Consider the following 12,518-nt stretch of genomic DNA (forward strand, 5'->3'; position numbering starts at 1 on the left):
TCTCATAGAAGACAACGGTTCGAATCATCATGTTCATACAGAAGTGTATTTCCCAAAAATAATCATGGTTATATTTATTTATTGTTTGTTTATTATATAGTATTGTACTAATCTGTTTTCCATGAATAAAGAGAGTATCATTACTATTATTTGTGACTAATTTAATAAATGGTGGACAACATACTACACTTTACAACCATATAGGTAGAGAATTTTTTTTCTACCGGGATCAACTAGTATTTGTGAAGCTGAGTATGTCATATGTGACAGTTAAAGTTTGTAGATTTTGCAATCAAATTCCAAGTTTAAGGAGCTGTTAGGAATATATGTAACTTGAATGAATAAATAATGAGTTTTAGAATAGGAAAAGTCTATGCCAATTTATATGATGTTTTGGGTTAATAAAACTATATCCATTTCGATATTATCATTTGACCCATTCTAAACGTACCTTTCCTAATACTATTAAACTCACCATCCAATTTGCCACTACACCAATAAAATAATTAACAAAGGATTACATCAATTTGCAATACAAAATGTACCCATGCTGGAGATGAAAAGCCATCATCACTTCCATTTGGTGTTGACTTTTTGCAATTTGTCTATGCAATTATCTTGAGACCTTTAATGGCATCTAAATCTATGTCTCCTCCATCTTCATCTTCCTCTATACCAACACGATCATGGAGACATGATGTGTTCTTAAGCTTCAGAGGTGAAGACACTCGGCACAATATTGTTGATCATCTTTATCATGCTCTTGTTCAGAAAGGAATACATGTATTCAAAGACGACAAGATGCTTCCTTTGGGGAAATCGATATCTCCAGAACTTCTGCGAGCCATAGAGGATTCCAAGATTGCGGTTGTTATTCTCTCACAAAACTATGCCAACTCTTCATGGTGTTTAGATGAGTTGGCTAAAATCATGGAATGTCAAGATAAGATGGGGCAGAAGGTCCTACCAGTGTTCTACCATGTAGATCCATCTGATGTAAAAGGACAGAAAAGAGAATATGCAAAGGCGTTTGAGCAACACGAGGAGAAGTTTAAGGGAATGAAGGATAGAGTGAACAAATGGAGAGAAGCTTTAACCTCAACTGCTAATTTATCTGGCTGCAGGCATATCTCGGCAGACAACGGGTTAGTATTTATCTCAGTTTGTTGATAAATTCATGAGTTAGTTTGTATTCGTATAAATCATACAAGAAGCAACCCGCCCCCCACCCCGGCCCACACTACAAATGGTTTTAAAAAGTATAAGACGATTGAGTTTCGATTAGTGTATAGTTAGTAATTCTTAATAATGTGTGTTAATTTATTTTCTAGGGTGTTTATGTTTTGTTTGATTTAGTCTAAGTGTTTTGGATCATTTAGATGAGTTGCCCTAATAGTGGGTCCTAATCTCCTTACTAGTAGAGTCAACTACATTAGTTTCTTGGTTATTTCTAGGTTGGAAAGTGTAACTTGTTATTTTAATATAGAGATAATAAGATTGAACCAGAATTCGTTTAGCTGGCTATGCTTAATGTAAACCAGTTTCATCCTCATGAGCACATCTTAAGTGCAATTTGATTTTTATGAAGTACTACAGTCTGCATATCACATCTGCAGATCTCAGTAGAAGAAGAGGTGGACTAAATTATTGCAGTCTGTAATAAAAAGACTGTTTATTTTTAACTTTTGCAGACTGCTAAAATAAATCGAACTTTAAATAAACTAATTTTTTAAACTTAAAAGATTTTTTCAACAATGAAATTTAAATAATAGTTATACAACACTGAAATAATATATATTAAACCACATTAACATTTTTTTTAAATCATTCATTCTGTACTTTGCATTAACAACTCAACAATTTCATCTCGTAACCAAGTCACCTCATATGGCATGCCCTTTCGGCTTACACTTCTCTAGTTAAGGGTTAATGACTCAATCTCTTCAAGCAAAACTCAAACCTATGTCTTTTCAATATGAATTCTCAAATGCTATATACATTGATTTCAACTTTCAAATACAAGAAAACCCAATGACTAATTTCAATCTCATCACGAGAAAATTTTAGCAAATAAAAAATTTGATGGCTACTAAATTCACTCACAGTCAACGTCGAAGTTCGAAAGAGACGGTAGGCAGTGGCGGTGGCGAAGAGCAGCGGGGACGAGAAGTAACGAAGCAGGGTACAATAAGTTTATGCCAGTGTGTTGGATTTCGATCGGTGGAGTAGGGGCAACACCGTTGGAGGAGCGAGGGATAATGGCTAGGGTTGAGAGTCTGTGAAGAAGAACGATGGTTTATGAAGTTAGAAAAATGTAACAAGAGATTGGGCCACATCTACACCAAGAAGGGTCCGTGCATATGTTTTTTTAATGAAACGTCTGCGAGAAAACAAATGCTCTGCAGAAGCTCATGTCTGCAGGACGCAGACAAAAAAGCTCCCGCGAAGTTTTTTTAGTTTACAAACACCACCTTAATCTTTGACAACTAGAGGCAGTTCTCTTCCACTTGAACCATAATGTGCATTTCTGTCCATACCAGACATATTGTTTGTTGTAAACTAAATATGCCAACACATGCATGCTGCATTCGAGAATCACTTGGCAACCTCAAAACACATCCTCCAATACTTAAAAGGCACCATTGATCACAAGCTCCTCATTCGTTACAACTCCAGCTCCCATCTTCTAGCCTTTACTGATGCACAATGGCAATGGACTTCATTTCTTCGTGGCTTCTTAAATGCTTATTGCCCTGATGATTGTCGATCCACCAGGTATTTTCCATATATATGGGTTCCAAATTTTCCATATATATGGGTTCCAACCTCATTTCCTGGATCGCACGAAAACATAAAACACTTTTTCGATCATTTATAGAAGCATAACACAAAGCTCTCGCCGAAACAGTGGTTGAATAAACCTGATTAGAAACATTATTAAAAGAGCTCGTGGCTTACACAAAAGATTTGCCAACCCTTTAGTGTGATAATCTTGGTACAACCTACCTTGTTGCCAATCCAGTATTTTATGCAAGAACAACGCATATTGGAGTTGAATATATCACTTTATTAAAGAACAAGTTTTAAGATGAAAAGTACAGGTACAGTTCATGTCCATAGAAGATTAAGCAAACATCTTTAAAATAAACTCTTTCAACACATAGATTTGCAGTTTATGCTCCAAGCTACATGTCATTCCTTGGCCTAAGCATGCGGGGGAATACCAGACACGTTGTAATTAAGCAAATGTTAGAGGTAGTATTATATAAATATGGGTTAAGTATATAACCACATGTACAAACTCTAAATACAATTAACAATACAGTTTACACAATTACACATTTATTATACACACTTAAGAGTTTAACTTTGTTTAAATAGCAAATTATGAAATGCAAACAAGGACTCAATCACTATAAGAATTGGACTCTCCTAACGAACTGACTTCTCATGAGATATTCCTAAAGAATAATTCTACCAAGTCTATGACTCAACAAACTCACTAATTCAAATAATAATAGTTTGAAATACTTCTCAACACTCCCTCATAATTTTAGGTGTTGTAACTCTCAATATTTTGAAAATATCAGTCAACTGTTCCAAGGCCAACGCTTTTGTGAGTATCTACTATATATTTGTTCTTTATGTAACATGCAAGACATTAATTCAATTTGCATGCTTTCAACCAAGTTTTTGATGTAGTGAAACTTGACATTAATGTGTTTGCTTCTCCCATGGCATGTTTGGTTCTTGGTTAAAAATATGTTGATATGTTGTCATAATAAATTGTCGTGGACCTCTTGGCTGCTCTTGAAACAGTTCATGCAATAACTTTGGAAGCCATGGTGCTTGACATGCAGCTGCAATATACTTGGCTTAGTAGTGGACAACACCGCTACCTGTTTCTTCTTTTTTTTTTGAAAAGGGCATTTGTCCGACAAACATTCATAACACTAAAAAACTTTTACAACCTTTAAAGGAGCATAACCCCCCCCCCCTAACCTTTATCTCCAAAACATGATAGGCTCATGTTCCAGTTAAAAAAATACAGGCTGAAGTGCGTGCTCTTCTGTTCATCAATCGAACTAGTCTAATCGTTATTGGTATATCCTATTAAACAAGTTAATCCACTTGCTCAAATCTAACTGCACCAGAAATGTATCTTAGAACTCTTTTGATGTAAATCCCCAAGATGAAACATCGAAGGTTTTTGCATATAATGGAATCAACAAGTTTAAGGTTGTTTTAAGTAAAATATTTGGATATTGAGGATTGTCATAGCTTGTTGAGGTACAAGGACTTGGTATTCTTTTAAGATTTTAATTAAGAGGATTATAAGTACAAGCAAGAAGAAAAAGTTATACTAATAGCAATCATAGTATATTTTGTATTAAAAAAAAGATATCGATACATTTTGTATTTATAGATGGGTTAAGAAATAGAAGATATCAATACTATGATCGCTATTAAATACGATGAAAGCTATTACGAAATTAGACAAGTCTAAATTTGATAAATCTAAATTAGATAAGTCCAATGCCTAGTTAAAAATTGATTAGATATTTAAAATATAATTTGTATTCATTTATTTCACTAATGTGACACAATTTAACTTTAGGTAGTTATAGTACGTTGGTCGATTATTGTGAGAAAAAAACAAGGGAAGGGGTGTGCTCCTTTTTTGGTATCGTTTTACAAAGTATATATAGGATCAATCTTTGAAAACAAATATACGAATTATTAGTATCTATTAATTATTTCCTAGTTCTATACATACTCAGATTTCTTTCACGTTGATTTACACATTTTCTGCACACAAGCATTCCTATTCGGAAGCTCACATCGATTTTTCATCAACCACAATCAACAAGTTTTTGAATCTAACACTTCTCAACATAATTAATTTTCTTACAATGCTCTTTATACACAGGGGTGAATCTGCATTTATCAACAACATTGTTAATGAGATCTTACTCAATATACAACCTAGTCATAGGGATAATACTCTAGTAGGTATAGAGTCTCGTGTGGAAGCATTAAATTCATTATTGAGCATAGAAGCAACACAAGAGGCACGCATGATAGGGATAGCCGGAATGGGGGGAATCGGAAAGACTACTATCACCCAAACTTTGTTTAGAAGAATTGCATATAAGTTTGAGGGTAGTAGCTTCGTTAACAATGTTAGAGAAAATAGTTCTACTACCAAAGATATATGTTTGCTACAAGAAAAGATTCTTAAAGATATTCTCGTACTACAGCAAGCGTTGATGATTCAGGATCTCGAGCATGGAGCCAATATGATACAACTCAGATTAAAGAATAAAAGGGTTCTTCTCATCCTTGATGATGTAGATGCTTCCAATCAATTAGAATACCTAGTTGGGGCACGCAAATGGTTTGGTCAAGGAAGTAGAATCATTGTAACCACTAGAGATGAGCATTTGTTATCATATGCCGATGACATATACAAGCCTGCACTTTTACTTACGGATCAAGCTGTTGAGCTCTTTAGTAGGCATGCTTTTCGAAAGAACAACCCTCCACGTGAGTTCAAGGACCTATCAAATCGTGCAATATTCTTTACTGGTCGTCTTCCCCTTGCTTTGAAAGTTTTAGGCTCTTTCTTTCGAGGAAGAAATAAAATAAGTGACTGGGAAAGTGCTTTAGCTAAACTTGACAAAACAACATATACTAAGGTTACCGACACATTGAAGTTTAGTTTTGATAATCTGCATGTTCTCGAGCAAAAGATATTTCTAGACATTGCATGTTTCTTCAAGGGAAAAGATATAAAAGACGTGACTAGAAAACTTGATAGCTTTGGTTTTCACCCAGTGATAGGGATCGAGGTTCTTATCGAAAAATCTCTAATAACTGTCACATATGGAAAGATAGATATGCATGACCTCATTCAAGAATTGGGTCAAAAAATAGCTTGTAAGGATTACTCGAATAGCAGACTGTGGAAACATCAAGAAATTACTTATGTTATCAAGAAAGAGGAGGTAGTAAATCTATTCCTTTATAAAAGCTACTATTTAAAAACAAAAAATAAACAAATAAAAAAAGGTTTCAAGAATTAGTACAATTTTGTTTTGGTTCCAGGAACTAAAGAGGATTGAAGCAATAGTTGAACCGCAGCAAGACGAGAAGCTGGATTTTAGTGCTGATGTTTTTAAAGCCATGAAGAATCTTCGTTTACTGGATGTTTACCATAATTTCACATCTTGTGAACCTGCCTTTCTTCCTAATGAGTTGCGATGGCTTTGTTGGTTTCAATACCCATTTCCTTCCATGCCACTAGAAAACATGCAGAAGCTTGTAGGTTTGGAATTGTCCTATGGAAGAATTAAGCATTTATGGGATGATCAAAAGGTATTCAATTTGTAAATACATTAAATTTGTTAGATACATAGAATGTCATGAATCATGATCTATCATGCTTAGACATTTACTTAATTAGATAAATTTTGCATTGATTTTCATTGGTGCTCATTTTATACATAACTTGGATTGTAATTTATTAATTTATGTTTCTGTAATCAGGTTATGATGAACTTAAAATATATCAGATTCTGCTATTTATCATCTTTGGAAAGGTTTCCAGACGTCTCAGAGGCCCCAAACATCGAGAGGTTACTTTTGTCAAGTTGTCAAAACCTGGTGGAGGTTAATGAGTCTATTGGATCTCACAAGAGGCTTGTTCGCTTGGAGATGCTTAATTGCTCAAAACTTAGCAGTATCCCATCCAAACTGGACATGGAATCATTAGAAACTTTGATTCTCATCAATTGCTATAGTCTAGAAAGATTCCCAAAATTCTCTTCAAGTATGGCTAGACTGTCACATATAAATCTTCATGGTTGTCACGGGATAAAGGAATTATCCTCGTCGATTAGACATCTATCTAAACTAAGATTTTTAAATCTTGAAGCATGTACGGGTCTTACGGAAATTCCAAATTCTATATATGAGTTAAAGCATCTCAGAAAGCTTTGTCTTCATGATTGTCGTGGCTTGCAGAAATTGCCTGAGGAGTTTGGAAGCATGGACAAATTACAAGAGCTTCAGCTTGGATCTAATGACTACTTTAATCCCTTTGAAGGACATGTAGAAACCATTAATTTTCATGTGTTGACAAATTTGTGCTCATTGAGAAAACTGGATCTCGGTTGGAGACAAATCGGAGAAGAAGATTTCCCCAAAAATTTTCATGGATTAGCCTCCCTTGAAGAATTAAATATAAGTCATAACTCAAAGTTAACTCAGTTACCTGCAAGCATCTCCCACCTTTCGAGTCTTAAACTCCTTGAGTTGGATGAGTGTACCCAACTTCAAATTTTGCATGCACTTCCATCAGGAGTACAAGTACTAAAGGCAAGTCACTGCAGCTCACTCGAAAAGATAAATGATCTATCAAATGAGCATGGGTGCTTGTATATGATATGGCTCCTTGATTGCCAGAAACTTCTATCTAAACAAGAGAATAAAAAATACCTTGATATCATGTCGAACGAAACTTTCATTAAGGTAGCTACTTAATTTATATCTCATTTAGTTTTAAAGCAATGTAAAAGGAGAGATGCAATAATGTGCATCTAGAGACTGAAAACACTATATGCATATGCACAAATCTTAAAATATTACCAAATTCTCTGCATTTTTCCTCTGACCTCTTACACTAGTTTGTAGGTGGTTAACTAACCATTAATGTTTGATGTTTTGTTTTGAACACAGAGATGGGCCTATGTGGATCATGCTTTATCTATAGCTATCCCTGGAAGCAACATTCCAAGTTGGTTTAAGGAACAACATGGGAACGAAATAACATTGAAGTTGCATCCCGGTTGGCAATCCCATATCATGGGGTTTGCAATATGTGGTGTGTTTAAACAGCCAACGATACATCCTTATCATCGTGTCCAATTCAGATATGAAGTGGATGCAATAATATGCGATCCTAAATCGCCAGGTGATTCTAATAACGCTCCTACAACATCTGATAATGAGAATTTGTGGATTGGCTTTATACCATTCGGTAGCTTTGTGCAAATGCGTGATGACAATCATCTTCAACATGTTGATTGGTCTAATATTATGGAAGGCAATATTATCGTGACCGTTGGATTAAGCTATCATAAAGCTGTAAGATGTGGGGCCTGTGTTGTCTATAAAGAAGACGTAGAGTCAATCCAACAAACGAATTCATGCATATCTTATTACTGGAATTGGGACCTTGTTTATATGTCTCATAATACTATCTTGGCATGTGACCCCTTACCTTATAAATAGTAATGCCTTGTATGTTAGTGTATAAAACCTGGTAGAATCACTTATTAGTCTAATTTTGTGACCAGTGTAATATCGAATATACATCATACATGGCATGGTTGGTGACACCGTTACTAGTTTATTATGTTATGAAATCATACCTAGCTAACACATACGAATAATATCAACTCGATTAAATACGACATAATATAAGGAGCACAAAAACTATATGTGGTACACTTAACGTGTCACAAGGCCATGTCCACCACTGAAATCTACAATTACATATTTACATTAATGATATTTGTTGAAGCGGACGAGTTAATGTTCTTTGTTTTTTCATTAGATCCATTTTTCTCACTGAGTAATTCCAAGCTCTAGCGTCTCTTTGATATTTCATTAGATCCATCTTTGTTTTTTCATGTTTCGGCAAATTCAAATAGTCATATAAATAAATGAGGCATAAACATTAAGCATGTAAACAATCACACAAATATGAATAAATTTTGATAGCGAGTTGAAGAGGTAGGTCCCAGCAGGGCTCAGTTGGTCCCGCATGACTCACCTTGAACAGGGATGTCTGCGCAAAGACCATCTACTCCCGCAGGACCCACCATGCTCAGAGAAGCCTACGCGCAGTATGCAAGCTGCATACGCAGGGAAAAGCCTCCCAATGGTAAAGTAACCCGCCTGTTCCCGCAGTTGCGGATACAAGCCATCAGGGAAGGCTACCCGCACAGCATAGCTACACGCATAAGGCTTAACACTTACAAATACAGTGTCACCTGAAAGAATGAGCAAAGGCGGGAGGGGGAAAACTCCCGCCAAAATGGGCCAGTCCGTATGATGGAGGATCTTTTGCGTGATACCTGACGAGGTAAAGACAAAAGATCTGACCAAGAATGCGACAGCTCACTGACAGCAGCGTGGCAGACAGCACGCCACTGCACTGTGACCAATAGCCGCCGCCTGCTCACCAACTCCTGCCAGAGCACGTGCCTAGCCTGCAGTTGGTAGAAGACGAAGAGTGCACGGCACGCCTGCTCTATGTCAGACGCTACCTGTCCACCACTCACAGGCAGGGCACGTGCATAGGTTACAGTTGGTAACGTGTTGGGCCGGCTAAACCCCTTGGATACCCACCTTCGGCTATAAAAGACAGCAAATGGTATTATCATTTTATCATCTACTATCTCGTATAACTTACTTGATAACTGCTCTAATAGTATTCATATACTTTTATATTCAAAGAGCAATATAGACTGATTCTCACGCCGGAGGGTGGTCACAAGGAGGAGCCCCCCCCTTCTCAGTGACGAGCTTACGGTGTCTGTTTTGCAGGTTCCCTGAAGTACAACTTACTCTGCTGGACCTAACCTTCGTGGGAAACATTACTTAGCCCCCAGATTACCTATAATCTGCCCGGGGTCACTTAGTGTTTCTTCATTGGCGCCATCCGTGCATAAAAGCTAGAACTACATCTTTCTCCAGTTTTTCAAAACTTCCAAGATGACTAGAGAAACTCCGGTAACCACAACCCCAGCCACTGGGGTAAACACCGGCAACACAATGTTTACAAACACTACCCCAGCCACCCAAGCTGGGGGAAGTGAAGTACATTTTACGAACACTACCCCAGTCACTCATGTAGGGGCAAGTGGAGTAAATATTCCACTGGGATTCACTGATGCCCAGCTGGAAAAACGAACTCGAGCCCCTCGCCAAACACTTGATCAAGTGAAGGCATGGGCCGAGGCACGTCAAAGAGAATTTCAGGCTGAGTTGGAAGAACGCTTGCGTTCAGTCCAACAAGCTGAGGAATTCGGTAGTACTCGCCAGCACCTCAACATGAGTAGTGAGTGCGAGTACTCAGACGACGAGAGGGAAGACTCCGACACCGACGCGAACCCTCGCCATAGGGCGAAAGGGAAGCGTAAGGAAACGGACCCCCAGCCAAAAAGGAATTTTGGGGAAGCATTCCAACCAGTCACGGAGAAAAGCTCGCGTGACTTCTCCAAGGCCTTTAGACCTACTGCCACAAACGCAGGAAGGTCAAAATTTGCTAGGGACATTGCAGAAGCAATCGCCCCGAGGAGTGCCAAACAAATGTCCAACATTGGCACATACGATGGTCTATCCGACCCAGATGACCATCTGAACAGGTTCATTGCGGGGGCAACCGTCAGTAACTGGACGGAGCCCACGTGGTGCTACATGTTCCAGATGACTCTGGTAGGAGCAGCCAGAGCATGGTTTGACCGTTTACCGGTCCACCACATTTATGACTGGGCAGACTTCCAGAACAAGTTCAGTCAACAGTTTAGTCAACAGAGGAAGCACACTGAGGAGCAGTGGACGATCCTCAACTGTGTGAGAGAAGAGGATGAATCCTTACTGGACTTCATCACCCGCTTCAACTCCAAGAAGCTGAGTCTGGGCAACGTCAGCGAAGACCTCGTTCGCGCCGCTTTCATTCAGGGCGCTGAGTACCCAGAACTTATCCGCACTCTGACGGGTAAAGACGGCATGCCATCCACATGGGATGCCATAATGACGGCAGCCAAGCGCTTTGCCGAAACGGAGAAACAGCTGGGAAGAGATCTCCCCCAGAATACAAACCTCTACACACAGAGGACAAGGGAGAACAATGTGAGAGCCGCCCGGCTAAACAAAAAGAGGCGGCAAGGTATTTGGCAGTCAAGGATTAACTTTGACACCCCCTCAAGCTCTCGCCCTCTGGTTGGCGGAAGGGACAACACGCACCCTTCCAACCGGAAGAACCGTTGGACGCCACTCACCAAGAGCGTCACGGAGATATTTGCCACGGAAAAACTGCCATGGCCAAAAGCCCCAGCGATCCGACAGAAACCCAATGCGGATCAAAGCAAGTCTTGTGACTTCCATGGGACAAAGGGCCACAGCACTGAGGAGTGCACATCCTTAAGGGACATCGTCGAGACATTCGTCAAGGATGGGAGGTTGCAACACCTCGTGGCATCTATCAAGAAAGGGGGAAGAAACGACAACAGGTACAGGGGTAACGGACGAAAGCCCATCGACATCAGCATCAACATGGTCCATGGTAAGGTCAGAGGAAGAAAGAGACCGATGACCGAACCATGCGCATGGAAGGAAGCAGAAGTGCGCTTCCCGCGAGTGCCGGGAGGCCCAAACAAAGAAGGCCCCATTGTCATTAAAAGCCAGCTGGGGCACTACATCACCTCCCGCACACTCGTTGACAATGGCGCATCGTCGACAGTGATGTACAGGCAGTTCTTCGACAAGCTCGACGATGAAGACAAGGAACGCCTGGAGACGGTCTACGCTTCAATGGAGGGGTTTGACGGCAGCATGAACACTCCCTTGGGCATCCTATCTTTCCCCGTCACTCTCACCGATGGGAATTATTCACGCACGGAGGATGTGGATTTTGTTGTAATGAAAAAACCACATCATACGTATGACATCCTATTCGGGAGAGACGGGATGGCAAGATTCAACGCCGTGGTATCCTCAGTCCACGGCATGATGGGATGGCCAACAACTGACGGCGTAGCGATGATCACGGGCATTCCCCAGGTATGCATCGCATCTGTCTCTTCTAAACCCAAACCGAAGATGGCCAAACAAACCATCACTGAACCTGAACAGTGGGCATTCAATGGGAAATATCCCGATCAGGCCGTTACCATTGGCCCGACAATTGTTGATCCAACACGCACCTTACTCAAGCGCTTACTGCAGCGAAACGCAGACATCTTCGCGTGGACACCAGCCGACATGACTGGTGTACCCCGGAGTAAGGCAGAGCATAAGCTCAAATGCGACCCGGCCGTTACGCCGATCGTACAAAAGCGCAGAGTAATGGGGCCCGAGCAAACCAACGCGTGCAGAACCCAAGTCAAGGAACTCCTTGATGCGGGCATCGTGCGCGTTAGCAAATATCAAACGTGGGTTGCAAATCCCGTAATGGTACCGAAGAATAACAAACAATGGCGCATGTGCATAGATTTCAAAGATTTGAACAAAGCATGCCCCAAAGATTGTTATCCGTTACCAGAAATTGATCTCAAGGTGGATTCGGTGGCACCATTTCGCCTTAAATGCTTCTTGGATGCGTATAAGGGGTACCATCAAATCCACATGGCTGTAGATGACCAGGACAAAACCGCCTTTCGGACGCCCGATGGCACATTTTGTTATAAAATGATGCCATTCGGACTTAAGAACGCCGGGTCCACGTA

The 12,518-nt window shown here is 39.7% G+C and overlaps 1 protein-coding gene across 1 annotated transcript; it reads left to right on the forward strand.

Annotated features, from left to right (window-relative positions):
• The first annotated feature begins 384 nt into the window (after window positions 1-384).
• LOC143626718 (TMV resistance protein N-like) lies at window positions 385-8,333 on the forward strand. The gene is made up of 5 exons (XM_077096710.1): window positions 385-1,145; window positions 4,931-6,011; window positions 6,109-6,378; window positions 6,550-7,533; window positions 7,741-8,333. Exons 1-5 carry the CDS (start codon window positions 631-633, stop codon window positions 8,293-8,295), a joined length of 3,405 nt encoding a protein of 1,134 aa, XP_076952825.1. The 5' UTR covers window positions 385-630; the 3' UTR covers window positions 8,296-8,333.
• Window positions 8,334-12,518: the final 4,185 nt, after the last annotated feature.

The sequence above is a fragment of the Bidens hawaiensis genome, unplaced genomic scaffold (genome assembly GCF_021521415.1).
Source record: "Bidens hawaiensis isolate Kalapana, Puna unplaced genomic scaffold, B.hawaiensis_p1.1 tig00004478_1, whole genome shotgun sequence".
In the NCBI taxonomy this organism is placed as follows: Eukaryota; Viridiplantae; Streptophyta; class Magnoliopsida; order Asterales; family Asteraceae; genus Bidens; species Bidens hawaiensis.